This window comes from Polypterus senegalus, chromosome 2 (assembly GCF_016835505.1).
Source record: "Polypterus senegalus isolate Bchr_013 chromosome 2, ASM1683550v1, whole genome shotgun sequence".
Lineage (NCBI taxonomy): Eukaryota > Metazoa > Chordata > Cladistia > Polypteriformes > Polypteridae > Polypterus > Polypterus senegalus.
The window spans coordinates 256,440,978-256,457,497 of NC_053155.1; the positions used below are offsets into that span (position 1 = coordinate 256,440,978).

The following is a 16,520-nucleotide window of genomic DNA, read 5'->3' on the forward strand; positions in this document are numbered from 1 at the left end:
TTTGACTAGACAGCCAGCTCTAGGAAGAGTTTTAATTGTTCCAAGCTTACTCCATTTCAAGAATTATACAGGCCACTGTGTTCTTGGGAACCTCCAATGCTGAAAAAAAATTGTAGCCTTTCCCAGATCTGTGCCTCAACAGAATCCTGTTTCTAGGCTCTGTTGTTGATTCTTTTAACCTCATAACTTGGTTTTTCCACTGATACATATTGTCTATAGACAAGTGTTGTGTCTAATCAATTGCAATTCCTCAAAAAAAGGCGTAGAAACATCTCAACGATGATCAATAAATCTGAGCCAAATTTCAATTGTCATAGCAAAAGGTCCGATTACTTGTTTCAATATAATTGTTTAATTTTTTGTTTTTTAACATATTTTTAATACTTCTTTAAATTCAGTATTCCCTTGTCATTCTTGGCAGTTGATTAATGATGGTAAAATTGAACTTAAACAATTTCAGCATAAGCTAAATATAACATTATGAACAAAGTGATAGGGTGTGAATACCTTCTGAAGGCGCTGTACAAAGAACATATTATTTTGTGCGTTGGGGACTTTCAAAAAGTGTCTTAATGTTAATTTTGGAAAAGGCAAATAGGATTGACAACTGACATCTGGGCTGAATGTATTATGCACATGAAAATTGTTCTCATAGACTCTTTAAAATGGAATAATTTTAACTGCCCTTGTGGTGATTTGCTGCGATACTCCATATCAATATTTGACTTCCTAATATAAGCATTCTGGCATGAACAGCTACATCCTCCTATAATTCATCTTTTTATGTTATTCATCGTTAATAAACTGACTAAAAGGTTGCAAGGTGAGCTGCAGGAGGACTATTCCTAATGCAGACATAAAAGTATTCATTAACAGGTCAACAATGTTTCAGCAAGTGTTTCACTAAAATATTAAAAATTACAAAATGTTTATAATATCCATACAATGCATACAATATACATTTCTACTACTGTACAGTTTTCTTTTTTTACATGGCCAGCACAATGGGCTTAGCCAAAGGCTTATTTAATATGCTAAAAAATAAAAATAACAGCAAAGAAGCTACAGAATAATCATAAAGTGTTCCACTATTTACAACACATATATACATGTCTGTTTAGTTTTTCATTTTGCCGTCTCCAGAGTAACCATTTACACTGGTTAGATAGCACAGTAAGCTGCTGGTACTGCTACTGCTGCTGCATTATTTACTCGCATTTATATGCTTTATTCCTCCAGACAAATATTTAATAACATTGAAAAAAATAAAAATGAAATATATATAATTATAACACCAGTTGCTAGGTTTGCTTATACAATAATCTATGGTGGCAGCCTTCCCTCTGTGTAATGAATTAAATATGTTTAACTTCTCAAAAAAGAAGCAGTAATATGTGCAAAAAGAGTACAGTGAAGTGAAATGACAGCTTTGCCAATCTCTTTGCCTTATATAACTGAGAAATGCAATACTGCATCGACTGTGTAATGTACCTGGGTACAAAACTATTTTGAGTTCTCTTCTGGCACTTGGCTCCCATAACATTAAAATGAAAAGGCATTAGAAAAATTAATGGGAGAAAAAGCTCTGGAAGATAAACTATATTTAGAAGTAACAAAGAATTATTAAATTAGTGAAAACTGCGGACTACTGCACCCTTCTTTACCATGTGCACATTTGATATAAACAAAATATGTGCTTTATACTTCTTGTGACTGAAGTCACACTTATTTAACATGTTAACATGAACCTCTTCTCTCCGTATTCACTTTAAGACACTCAACTCCTTTTCTCCTACTTATCCGGAAATCTGCAGTCAGCTGTACCCCATCATAAACAGACAATCTGCTTTGGTGAGATTGTTCCACTTCAGCATTCTGGACAGACTTGGCATGTCCTACCTAACAGCTTGATCTGCTTAGTTCTCTCTGATAAAGGCATCTTAACCATGACAGCACTCTGCAGGCACCAGAGATAATAACAGATTTCAATAAGCAGATTGCCTGACAGAGTTTGCTTTAGATAGCATGAAAATTTAAAATATTCAATACACTGCAACATTTTTTTAAGAAAGCTGAACTAGGCAACTGCTCATTTTATACATGGGTTCTTTATTATTCAGGATCTTTATATTCATCCGTAAGGAACTTACTTGTACAGTTCAGAGCTGTGAGAGCCATGGAATGCAGAGTAGGAACTAACTGAAATGGGGCACCTATCCATCTCAGGTATCCTCACAAATACACATCCACACTAATTTATACAGGGCTAATTAGGAGTCTGTGGTGTAGCAGGCCTACGGCTAGGAAATTAGGGGCCAACTTTAAATAAATGATGAGAAGGTGCAGGTACTAATCGGGTGAGAGTAAACACAAGTGCATTTCGTTTCATGGTTAATTGGGGAACTGGGTGACGCAAAGCATACATGTGTGGAGGCGGCAGATCAGTCAAGCACCTCAGTGATACCACGTAAGGGGCAGCTCCTCGCACCCAAACCCAGTTAGGCAACAGAGGATAAATGAGCCCAGATGGGACAGAATGGGAAGAAAAAAGGACAGATCAGAAAAAAGATGAAAAGAGATTAAAGAACGGAAAGAAAAGACAGGTGGCGGAGAGACAAAAAAACAGAAATGAAAGGGAGAAAGTTGAAGGAGAGATGGAGGTTAAAGGGAGAGAAGCAGAGAAACTGAGACGGAGAGAGAGAGAGAGCAAGAGTCCATGTGGGATAGAATGGAGGCAGTTGGTCCGAAATAGCGCTTCGGGGAGAGGAGCCTGTGGCTGAAGGTGCTATTTAGCAACTACTTGGGAGTAAAAGCAACCTGATGTGCGGTGTCTCCAATGCAGCTCGGCATGGTACCCCACAGTTGCCGAGAGTCTGGCAATGGGGACCTGAGCCTGGATAGAATGGTTGACTGCACATGTCAGTTGGGCATCTCCTTGATTGCCAGATCCCATGTGGGGTAAGCCAAGGAGATGTAGGCTTTTAGAAGGAAGCATTTGGGCATGAAAGTTTTAAGAAACAGTGAACTATCTCTGTGATTTTAACCTCAGGTTTTTAAAGAATTATGTATTAGATGGATTTTACCTTCACTGATTGCATTTGCTTTTAGGGATTATTTATTTATGGATCGATTCTACACTGCACTTTAATTTGGAACACTGTTTTGTTTGGAATATTCTAATAAAAGCACTGTTGCACTTTTTACCTACCGCTTGCTGTATATGTGTGTGTCCTCATCTGCTTGGTTCATCTCAGTAACAGTACAGACCCTGGCTGGTTCAAGAGGCTCATAGACGTGACAGGAGCTTGGAGCCAGCTACACAGTCTCTAAGACTGTGGAATATATTTGGAGTGTGCTCATTATCCATACAGTGGTGTGAAAAACTATTTGCACCCTTCCTGATTTCTTATTCTTTTGCTTTGCTTGTTTGTCACACAAAATATTTCTGATCATCAAACACATTTAACCATTAGTCAAATATAACACAAGTAAACACAAAATGCATTTTTTAAATGACGGTTTTCATTATTTAGGGAGAAAAAAAAATCCAAACCTACATGGCCCTGTGTGAAAAAGTAATTGCCCCCTGAACCGAATAACTGGTTGGGCCACCCTTAGCAGCAATAACTGCAATCAAGCGTTTGCGATAACTTGCAATGAGTCTTTTACAGCGCTCTGGAGGAATTTTGGCCCACTCATCTTTGCAGAATTGTTGTAATTCAGCTTTATTTGAGGGTTTTCTAGCATGAACCGCCTTTTTAAGGTCATGCCATAGCATCTCAATTGGATTCAGGTCAGGGCTTTGACTAGGCCACTCCAAAGTCTTCATTTTGTTTTTCTTCAGCCATTCAGAGGTGGATTTGCTGGTGTGTTTTGGGTCATTGTCCTGTTGCAGCACCCAAGATCGCTTCAGCTTGAATTAAAGAACAGATGGCCGGACATTCTCCTTCAGGATTTTTTGGTAGACAGTAGAATTCATGGTTCCATCTATCACAGCAAGCCTTCCAGGTCCTGAAGCAGCAAAACAACCCAGACCATCACACTACCACCACCATATTTTACTGTTGGTATGATGTTCTTTTTCACATTGCTGTGTTCCTTTTACTCGAGATGTAACGGGACATTTGCCTTCCAAAAAGTTCAACTTTTGTCTCATCAGTCCACAAGGTATTTTCCCAAAAGTCTTGGCAATCATTGAGATGTTTCTTAGCAAAATTGAGATGAGCCCTAATGTTCTTTTTGCTTAACAGTGGTTTGCGTCTTGGAAATCTGCCATGCAGGCCGTTTTTGCCCAGTCTCTTTCTTATGGTGGAGTCGTGAACACTGACCTTAATTGAGGCAAGTGAGGCCTGCAGTTCTTTAGACGTTGTCCTGGGGTCTTTTGTGACCTCTCGGATGAGTCATCTCTGCGCTCTTGGGGTAATTTTGGTCGGCCGGCCACTCCTGGGAAGGTTCACTACTGTTCCATGTTTTTGCCATTTGTGGATAATGGCTCTCACTGTGGTTCGCTGGAGTCCCAAAGCTTTAGAAATGGCTGTATAACCTTTACCAGACTGATAGATCTCAATTACTTCTGTTCTCATTTGTTCCTGAATTTCTTTGGATCTTGGCATGATGTCTAGCTTTTGAGGTGCTTTTGGTCTACTTCTCTGTGTCAGGCAGCTCCTATTTAAGTGATTTCTTGATTGAAACAGGTGTGGCAGTAATCAGGCCTGGGGGTGGCTACGGAAATTGAACTCAGGTAGGTTATTTTTTAAAAAGGGGGCAATTACTTTTTCACACAGGGCCATGTAGGTTTGGATTTTTTCTCCTAAATAATAAAAACCATCATTTAAAAACTGCATTTTGTGTTTACTTGTGTTATATTTGACTAATGGTTAAATGTGTTTGATGATCAGAAACATTTTGTGTGACAAACATGCAAAAGAATAAGAAATCAGGAAGGGTGCAAATATTTTTTCACACCACTGTATATCTGCAGTGACATGAAACCATTTGGGCACCCTTGCTTAAAATGTATGTTACCATGAAAAGTGAGCAGAAGATGAAGTGATCAATAAATGCATGCAGTTAAAGATGACACAGTTCCTTTCAGCATTTTATGAAAAATTAGTGTATTGTTTTTGTACAGTCAAAAAAGGAAAGGAGCACCATGCAAAGGTTGGGGTACCCCAAGATAGTTGAGGTTTTAGATAACTTTTACCAAGTTCTTAAACATTACATAGCTCATTAGGTCTATGGTTTGTACACAATCATTGTTAGAAGGTGATGCAAATTGCAAAGCTGTATAAATTCTCTGACTCCTCAAACCTTCTCCCAACAATCAGCAGCTTTGGGCTCCTCTAAGCAGCTGCCTAGCATTCTGAAAAATAAAAATAATTTATACTCACAAAGCAGGAGAAGACTACAAAAAGATAGCAAAGTGTTTTCATGTAGCTGATTCCTTAGTTTGTAATGTTATTAAAACATGGCAGATAACAGAACAGTGGAAGTCAAGTTTAGGTCTGGAAGACCAAGAAATCCTTCTGAAAGAACTGCTCGTTGGATTGCTAGAAAGGCTAATAAAAGCCCCTGTTTGACTACAAAAGACCTTCAGGAAGATTTAGCAGACTCTGCAGTTGTGGTGCACAGTTCTACTGTGCAGTGCCACCTGAACAAATATGACCTTCATGATAGAGTCAGCAGAAGAAAATGTTTCTTGCATCCTAGCCACAAACTTAGCAAATGGACATCTAAACAAATCTGATGCATTTTGGAAACAAGTCCTGTTGACTGATGAAGTCAAAATAGAACTTTTTGGCCTTCAAATAAATACCAGCAAATTGTGGAAGCATAAATCACACTATCTGTAAAAAAGCAGAAATTAAAAACAGGATGGCACCTACAACAAGATACTGATCCAAAACACACCTCAAAATATAAAATTAAAAAATCAGGAGTGTTGCCTTAAACTTTCTCATATACTGAGACTGAGGAAAAGGTCATCAGAACAACTTCCAGTTGCACAATATTTCTAAAATATCATTTCTCTTTGTTTCTCATCACAACTATATTGATACACAATCATTTATCTCCATTTATAATCAAACTTTATATTAAAATATTTTCTCATTTAGGGGGGTTGAAAGCAGTGGTGAAATTTTTTCATCACTATATATCCATTACCTAGATTACGTGCAAAGTAAAAAGAGTTATAGTCACCTAAAAAAATGAGAAAAAGTGTTATTATTATATAATGTTTGTTGCAATAAATTGCTGTAGGTAAAACTGCATTTAGCTACATTTAATTGTGATAATGATGGCAGAAATAAAAAAAAAAATCATAAAATTAAATGTATTACTAGGAACACGATGGGAACGTAGCAGCTTATTGTTCCCATTACATCTTTATATTTATATGGCATGATCAATGTTTACACATTATTGTTAAACTGATGATGTATAAATTAAAACAAAGTTAATAATATTTATTGAAAGGATATACATTATATTGAATACAGTTTTTAATATTTTATACACATATTTCCATTATACAAAAAATTCGGATGATTGTTTAAATAAAATACTATTTCCGGTTGAATACTTTTTCTCAAATTTCATATCTATTTGCTTTTAATCATTATAAATATCTATACAAAACCTGAATCATCTATATGTAATTTTTTACCATAGTTTGCCTGAAAATTCATGAAAGTATTCAATTAAAATACCACTTCTGGATGTCGGAAGTGTCCAAAAGTTGATAGGACTCCTTATTTATGATACAATGTTGGTGTACAAAATCTCATTGACCTAGGTCAAAGCATTTTCTTGTTCACACACAGACAGGCATAATTTCAAAAATGGTACTCTCTAACTCGGGAAGGTCTAAAACATCAAGATTCATCAAAATCTCGAGGCCGAATTTTTTCTCGATTCCTATACTTTCTCTATACTATGTACTTGAGTAAGTAACAACTCAAGAGGCGCAAGCTGAAAGTTTTACCATGACCCTCACAACGCTACCAAACTAAACACCTTTGAAATCCATGGATAGATCTCCAAACAGCAGTGCATGCAAAACGGCCCAAGAATCTTGCAGAATTAGGAGCCCTTTGCAGGGAAGAATGGGTGAAAAAAAACCCAAGTAAGAAAAAAAAGACTCTTAGTTGGCTACAAAAAAGCATTTATAACCTGTGATACTAAGTACTGATCATGTCAGGTACCCAAAGTTTTGTTTCGAGCCCTTTTCATTTTTTTTGGTATTTTGTACCTGTGAATGTTGGAAATTAAAATGTAATCTTTCTTAAAATATTAAATAAATGTGTCATCTTTGACTTTGTGCCTTTTTGGTGTTCAGTTCATCTTCTTCTCACTTAACTCTTCATAGTAAGAAACATTTCGACAAGGGTGACCACATTTTTGCATTCTACTATATGCAGAATTTTGCTGGGCATTCCATTTTGACTGGTAAATTAAAGCATTGCCTCTTTTGACTGTTTGTGCATTAAAATGATTATGCCTTACCTTAAACCCATGTGGTCATGATAGGCTGTGGCTCCTAGCAACCCCTTAATGAAAAAGGGGTTTTAGAAGAGAGACATATGGATGACAATTCTTTAAATAACAGGACCACTAACTATGGAGTAAATGACTTGCTATTAGTGACTGAATTGTATCCTTTGGATGTTTAAGACTTAAATCACAAAGCTTGCCAAGGTGCCTGCTTACACTAACTGGTAATTTTAGAATAAATTAACCTGTCACTGTGAAGAGTCAAGCAAAGGGATTATGTCCTCCGAGGAACTTAAAAATCAAATTAGTGTTGCAGGTCAGGAAAATATAAAAAAAATACAAAGTATAATTAGTCATTAAGCATCTAGCAAACATACATTGCTGCTCCAATATCAGCAGAAAGGAAATTATACATATACATATATATAAAAGAGAGATGTCACACTTTAGTAAGTTTGGAAAATCTATAAAGCTGCCCTATGAAAAGCAGTGACAATCTCACATTTAGCTTCCAAGAAAATATTTAAGTGATACTGTAGAAGTGCAGAAAAAATGTTTTATTGTCAGATGAGCCAAAAATGGGACTTTATAGTCTAGATGCAAAGCATTATGCTGGCACAAAATCAAGAGAATTCATCACTCAGTCACATCTTGTGGTGACATTGCTTCTTATCAGGAGGGATTGGGAAATATGCCAGTCCTGGTGGAACATGTACGGATAGAAACAAAGAACAAATGAACAACTTGCTTCCATTTGCCAAAAAGTGGAAATTGATATTCTTCTTACAAAAGGACAATGTGCCTAAGCACAGGTTAAAAAAATCACACATCATGGATCTGGCAAATGCACTGTCATGGTTATAATAAAAATTGAAAGCTTTCTTTAAAACTAGACAATAGTTTAAGTTTTGGAAGATGAATTGCATTTAACTGTAGCTGCACAATAAAGAAAAGCTATCATAGAAGTAGCCAATAAACAGCCTCCCAGCATTCTTATGCAGTGCTGAATTCTATCAACTAAGTAGTAACCATGATGAGAAAGGAATTTACACTGGATCCATTGGTGTTATGGACAAAGTGTTTGTCTTTGAACTCTCAAACAGATCAGGTTGTGGCCAAAGAGAACTGTATCATAACATCAAGAGTGGCTGCTACCTATGGCCATTAGATCAATTTAGAGAAGCATACTACAGTATATTAACAAGGCTCTGTAATGGAATCGGTCAACAGCATCAAATTCCTTGGTGTGCACCTGGCAGCTGACCTAACTTGGTCAATTAACACCAACTTCATAGATAAGACACACCAGCGTCTCCACTTCCTTCAATGGCTCCATTCTCACCAAATTCTACAGAGGCACCATAGTGAGAGTTCTAATCAGCTGCATCACTGTGTGGTTTGAGAACTGCTATGTCTCTGACCATAAGGTCCTACAACAGATAATGCACAAAGCAGAAAAGATCATTGGTACTGCTCTGTAGTATCTGAACAAGCTCTGCCAGGTTCTGTTGTATTTGGATTGCTTGCGTCAAGCTAGTAAGTCTCTTTGCTTGAGGCAACTGTTCACCTGTAGATAATGCATACATGCAATCCACTATAAAGCAACTACACAGAAGACTCAGTTTGCTTAAATGAATCATCCACCCAAAAATTATATTTTTTATGTCACTTATCCCATGTAGTTAGTAGTGGGGCATGAAAAAAATTGATAAACTTCAGTTTTGAGGCAAAACGAAGAGACACAAGTATGATATAACTAGGGTGTTCGCTCCCTGCTTTCTTCGCTCGCCAACCCCCGCCCCACCCTCCCCTGGCCTGCGCTACACATGTCTCTGCCGCTCGCATTGTGAAGAGGGGTGCTGAGCACACCCCAAGGAGTCGCGGTCGCTCCTCTGAATTCCTCTCTTAATCAGTGATACAATGGGAAACAAATACAGGTTTTTTTTTTTTTTAACTCCTCTTTGCTCGATCAGCTGCTGGCTTGCTGCTGCTGCTGCCATTCCGCGTGATCTGCATCTCGCGCAGCACTTCAAAACATTTAAAAGCCTGTACAGCAGCAGTCCTACTCTTTGTCTTTTACTTCCACCCCCGGGTGTGTCTGATCTAGCGGGACGTGAGTTCTTGATATTTTTTAGTTTATAATTTAAAAACAGATAAAGAAAATGAAAATTTAACAACATCGCTTTAAAGTTTGATAAATTCTGAAAAGAATGATACCAAACATATACAGTATACAGTATGTATGTTTTAAAATAAGCCTGATTTAAAGTGTGACAAAAAAGTGACATAAAAATGTTGCAGAAAATCGTTGCACTTTTAGGCTTAGGATTTTATATATATAGAGTAGATAGAACCCAATGATGACAGGACTCTTGACCAATGACTGAAGGGGAAGGGGGCAGATCTTCATTTTAAAGCATTCTGCATGAAAATAGCAGATTCAATTTTTTTCTCTGCCACTTCTACAAACTACATGGAGTAAGTAACATATAAAAAATATCATTTTTGGGTGGAGTATTCCTTTTATGCAACTGTCCATGTGTGGATTAAGCAACACGCAAGGGGTGCTATAAAGCTGCAAAACATACATCTCAGTGGGCTTAATGCAGCTGTACACATTTGGTTAATGAAATACATGTGAGGTGCTACAAAACTGATATAACTTGCATTCAAACACACACATAAATACACACAATTACATACATTGTAGTTAGCTAAATTATTTGGCACATATGATCTAAAATAACAAACTTGTGAAATTCCAATAACACAATCAATAGTTAAAGAAACATTTTTGTTATACCTTCTGATCAATAATCAAATCAAAGTTAAAAGTACACCAAAATCAAAGTAAGGTTAAAATAATTCCCATGCTACTACATCTGGCATCTTGTAGAAATGCCCATTGCACAACTTACCAGTACTGCAGGATGGCGAATGTCTAATGCAAAACTGTCTTTTATTGAACAAACAGATTGCTTTAGCATTTTGTTTAAATTGTCTTCTTTAAATCCATGTCCATAAAGTCCTTCCATTACCTTGGCTTCACTGCTAATGTGATCTAGAATACTGAAACAAATAAATTCTATATAAGAAAACAAAGTAAGTCCTAAGCAGTCAAAATAAATGCAGTATTTAAAAATGTAATTTTGTACTCTTCTAAATCCCGTAATAATCAAGTTCAAAGAAATTTCCTTCTCAGCAGATTGGACATTCAAACTTTTCAAGTTCAATCTATAAATGCAACAACCATTAAGGCTTTTTCAACTATCAGGCACCCTATAATCTATAGAATAGAAATACACTTGTCAGGATGGTCATTGATGAACACAGTTACACCCAGAAATACATTACAAGGCCTCTTAACCTTACTATTCTCAAAAAACATATCCTTCATCTCACTTGTATATAAAGATGTACGTGCCAGAGAAAAGGTACTATATATGGCATAATGGCTATGCCATATTTTTTTTTAACGTTCACACGCACAACAATGAACTAAGTAAGCAGTTTACAGTTCAACAGTGAACCTTCAGCTCTGATGAAACATCAAAACTAACATTGATTAACCAGCCAGCAATAAGGACACCTGAGTAAACAGCCACCAATTAGGAAACCTGGACCTTTTGACTTTATTTAAACAGAGTCTGCTTAAATTTTTTAAAAGTCAGGATTCTACATTCCATTTTAAACACACCCTTGTGTATATTTTTAATTGACTACTTTAGATTTATTTTCAATTTTGTATCTTTACTAACCTGAATATTGTATCTTTTAGATCATTCATTTAGAAACTTAAAAAAAATTAGAGTTGCAAATACTTTTTGCAATTTATTAGACATGGAGTGATAAGGGCAGCACGGCATGGAGTGATAAGGGCAGCACGGTATCGCAGTGGGTAGTGTTGCTGCCTTGCAGTTAGGAGACCCAGGTTCACTTCCCGGGTCCTGCCTGCATGGAGTTTGCATGTTTTCCCCATGTCTGTGTGGGTTTCCTCCGGGTACTCCGGTTTCCTCCCACAGTCCAAAGATATGCAGGTTAGGTGCATTGGCAATTCTAAATTGTCGCTAGTGTGTGCTTGGGGTGTGTGAGAGTGTGTGTGTGTGCGCGCCCTGCGGTGGGCTGGTACCCTGCTCGGGGTTTGTTTCCTGCCTTGCGCCCTGTGTTGGCTGGGATTGGCTAAAGCAGACCCCCGTGACCCTGTGGTTAGGATACAGCGGGTTAGATAATGGATGGATGGATAAATGGATGGATGAATGGAGTGGTAAGGATTCAAAAGGCAAACACTTACTGATTATTTTTGTATTCATTGTTTATTCAACATGAAGTAATGCCTTTAAATTTGGGATGCATTAGACAAAGAAAAAAAAGAGAAGAGCAGGGCAGGAGGGAAATTGCAATGAGAGCAGAGAAGGGCACAACAAAAGAAAGAAGAATCCAATGAATTTGGCAAGACCTCTGTAGACTGAATAGCAGTCTAAAGCAACTCTGCCCCTAGACTTGAACAGACTTATCTTCCATCACCTGTATTTTCCATGTATTTTTTTAATAAAACTCTTTTCTAATAGACTTACTAAACATTTAAGACTCTTTCAAATATATTTCCTACTTTTGCTACCATTGGTTTAACTGTTTTTATTAATTTTCCTGTATAATAATATTGATTTTATGCTGTTTGAATGACACTGCGCCACCATTCCTCCAATAATAAGATGAAGAAGGAACAGATACCACAAACAAAATACATCAGGCCACGCTATGAAGCTGTGATGTGGGACTGGCTCATTCCACTGTTTGAATTTGCAACTCTGAGTGTAGCTAAAACAGCTTTTTTTCATATGTATCTGTGCAAATGCTTCACACTTTTTTTCTTCCATCAAGAATGAAAATAAACAGTGATAAATCTGTCCTTATTATCATTATTTCACAGGATCACCTGTGTTTCTTGAAGAGGGTAGGGAGAGGGCTCCCCTAAGGCTTGTTTTGACTTATACCTGCATCACATGGCCAACTATACATGCATAATTAGCACTGCACTGTAAGCGCACAGGAATCAGTGTTCAAATGAAACTAATGCGTTTTTTTTTAGTTGAAAACAGAGTGGAAATCCAGTTGGAGAACAGATCGGGTCGTGGCAACATACATGCACAACGTTGGCAATGATCTTACATGCATGAAAGCTTTGCACCCGACTGCTACAGCTCTGTGAAGTCACATTGGCCTTGCATAGCATCAAGAACCACTAGGAAAAAATAAGATTAAACTGGATACATGGCGAATTAAAAGGGAAATATTTGGTGAATAAGGCCATCTGTGAACGCAGTATATTCATTGTGAAAAACACTTTGGTGAATTTCATTGATCACTTTTCACTTACCATAAATTACTTGTCATTTGCCATTGTTAACATTTTATTTTCCATGCATCATTTATTTTGCATTATTACTTATTAAGAATCTGAGGTTGTAAAAGGTTTCCAGACACAAAAAAGATGAATGGTGATGCATAAAGAAATTAACTTTCATTTGTTTTATTTCTATATATTATAGCTTATTTTCAACCTATTATTATACAGTATATATATTTTGTATAAAAACCCATATTTTGCTTAAAATATCTACAGGTAGGTTATTTCTCTCTATTATAAAAGAAAATCTTGAGACCAGATGAGATTATTGCCAAGAAATTTTTACATTTCTGGTTGACGGACCACAGCCATGGTCATCTTGTCTCTCATATGTGTGAATGCTTTTGTCAGACAGAAACACAAAGGAGTATGGCATCCAAGAAAAATGAATTGCAAAAATGTTGCTTGATTAAATATTGTATCACCAAAAGATAGTAAATGGTTTTATGTAAAATTGTTGTTACATGAATCAGAAGGAGCAACTTCATATAAAGATGTTCTAACTATAGATGGAACTACGTACGGTACATTTCAAGAAGTGGCACAAGTAGCTGGATTATGTAAATCAGACGACTATATGTTCGAAATGATGTCTGACAAATTAAGACACTTCTTCGTGTACTTAATTATGACAGTGAAGCTAATGATTTAAAATTATGGGAAGCATTCAAAGGACCATTATCCGAAAAGTCTAATAAACAAATGGCTCTTTCGATCATCAAAGAAACGTTAGAAGCAGAAGATTTAACAATGCAGCAATCTGGACTTCCAGAAGAAATAAACAAATCTGAGGTAAAGAAAAAGATAACAGCAGACAAAGATTTATCTATAGAAGGCCATGGAAAATTATATCGGGAAATGTATTCACAATTAAACGATGATCAAAGAGCAGTTTTTGACACAATTAAAAAATGTATTCTCGGTGAAATTCGTCAGTGGTTATTCTTCATAGATGGACCTGGTGGCACAGGTAAAACACTTTTGTAGAAGTGTTTAGTCCATTTTTGAAAACATTTATGCAAAAACATCGCATTGATAGCATAAACAGGTACAGCAGCAGTTCTTCTTCCATACAGCAAAACGGCTTACAAAACTTTTAATTTACCTTTAAATATCCATCCATCCATCCATTTTCTAACCCGCTGAATCCGAACACAGGGTCACGGGGGTCTGCTGGAGCCAAACCCAGTCAACAAAGTGGAAAAGGCAGGAACAAATCCTGGACAGGGTGCCAACCCACCACAGGACACACACACACACACACACCCACACACCAAGCACACACTAGGGCCAATTTAGAATCGCCAATCCACCTAACCGGCATGTCTGTGGACTGTGGGACTGTGGGAGGAAACCGGAGCACCCAGAGGAAACCCACGCAGACACGGGGAGAACATGCAAACTCCACGCAGGAAGGACCCAGGAAGCGAACTCGAGTCTCCTAACTGCGAGGCAGCAGAGCTACCACTGCGCCACTGTGCCGCCCTTACCTTTAAATATCATGAATGAAAATGTTACATTGAAATAGAAAGAGAAGATGAAACAAGAAATGCAAAAGACCGAAATATTTATTTGGGATGAAGCGTCAATGCTTCCACAGACAGTATTAAATGTAATTGACAAAAAATTTCGGGACATTTTTGTCTCCAAACAAATGTTTGCGGGTAAAACATTTATACTGATTACTTTTTTTCAGTTTATTACACCACTTTCTTTAACGTAAAGGCTTCCATTTCGAAGGCTTCTTGTTCTACTAGCTGCACTTTGTTTAAACTGGAAGAAGTTTGCTGCAAAAGAAAAAAAAGAACACGCACTGGTTCAACTACCATAATAACTCACATAAAGGAGCACGGACACTAAATTACCATAAAGCTTAGAAAAGCAGGGGCTGAATATATCTGTTTTTGTGATTGGCCTTTTTACCAAAGAGTCTTTTTTTAGTTAAAATCATAAATCAGAGCATCCCTAATTATTAGCATTGAAAAAATAACTTAAAAGTAGCATGCTTTGCAAAAAAGACACATATAGATTTAAATGTTTTTTTTTCATTGAACATATTGTGATGAATATTATATATCTTTGTATATCTTTCTTATTTACTGCTTTATTTTAGCAAATTTCTGAATCATAATTATATATATTACTGAATAAACTTAGATTACTTATACTTTATGCTTCATTGTTAGTAAATATATTAAAATAATCCTAAAACTCTTGTTTTGAATTATGCAGAATAAAGGAAACTTACAGGTTAAAAGACTTTTAGAGAGCTATACAATAATGACACTTATACATCATTCAATCAGCTCTTTGCTTACAAAAATAGAGATGCTGCTAATAATGAAGCCCATGGACAAAGGAGAAATATCAACCTATGTATTAAAACAACCTCACATTGTATTACCTAAAGCAATGCTGAGAGCAGCGTTCCAATGTGATTTCCCCTTAAAATGACATTTTCAGACAGACTCTCCAAACAAGACATTCACACTCAAACTGTGTTAGTTGTGGATTAATACAACTACAATGTGGCCAATATTGATCCCTCCAAGCTCAGACTGAAATGTATGGATTAGACCCATCTTGTTAAAAATGTAACAAGGCTCTGCTCACTCTGTACAACATGTTTTGGCTTTGCTGAGACTCATATTTTATTTGACTTTTATTTTTACTTTCCTAAACACCACTTTATTCAGTAGATTCTCCTCCAATTATAGACTTTTGGAGTTATATCAAAATGAATTCCTTTATTTAATGTCCTGTGTAATAAAACAGCTTTCTTTACATTGTTATCTTGCAGAAACTTCTATTTCACACTGGCTTAGGTTTTAAGTGTTCCACCTGAAACTGAAAATAAAAATACAGTCACTCTGCAGGAATGCAGTCAGCTCTTTTATAAAATAAGGTAACCTTTTGATATATCATTTTAGTTTCGGCCTGAATAGTGCTCATAATACAAGTTTGCATTTTGCACTCCACTTTTAACATGTTTTTCTTCATTTAAAGTTTGAATGCACTATACTGCATTATATTGTACTGTAACCTGAAAAGTAAAATACATACATAAATAATGGAAATACTAGCTAACTATAAAATATAGCTTGGGTAGCCAAATTATCATGCCTCACAAATCCAAGGACCAATGGTTAGAATCCCTGCCCAATCACTAAGTGTGTCTATCATGTTTTAGCCAGGGTTTATTCCCTGGTTTAAATAGGGCCCTATGATTTCTGTGATGCGTAAAACACGAACGGAATCACGGAATTAACGCATTAAAAAATGGTTTTTAGTTTTAAAAACGTAAATGTGTGGAATTTAAAGACTGAATGGGTGACTGCTATAAAACTTCCCAATAAATTAAATGATTGAGTAATCCATAGTTCTATCATTCAGATACTATTTTCCAGTTTGTTATTTTTCAAGCGAACGCAATTCTTTGTAGAAATTCAGTCATGCTTCTATCTATTTGTGTGTGTGTTTCCTGTATGTTTCTTGTTAAAGGCACGCAAATTAGCTACCTGCATGTGACATAAAAGTCGAAGCGAGCAGTACCAGATACCCTAACTATGTCGAAAAAACTAAGAAAAATGAACTTAACTGCAAAAGTGAGAGCACAACA

At 36.5% G+C, this 16,520-nt stretch overlaps 1 protein-coding gene across 2 annotated transcripts in view; it reads right to left on the reverse strand.

The window, feature by feature from the left end:
- Nucleotides 1-16,520, reverse strand: part of uggt2 (UDP-glucose glycoprotein glucosyltransferase 2) — a 652,370-nt gene that overhangs the window by 319,325 nt on the left and 316,525 nt on the right. For both annotated transcript variants that reach the window (XM_039745402.1, XM_039745404.1), the window contains exon 13: nt 10,413-10,563. In XM_039745402.1, the coding sequence (XP_039601336.1) occupies nt 10,413-10,563 (151 nt within the window). The remainder of the gene's footprint in view (nt 1-10,412; nt 10,564-16,520) is intronic.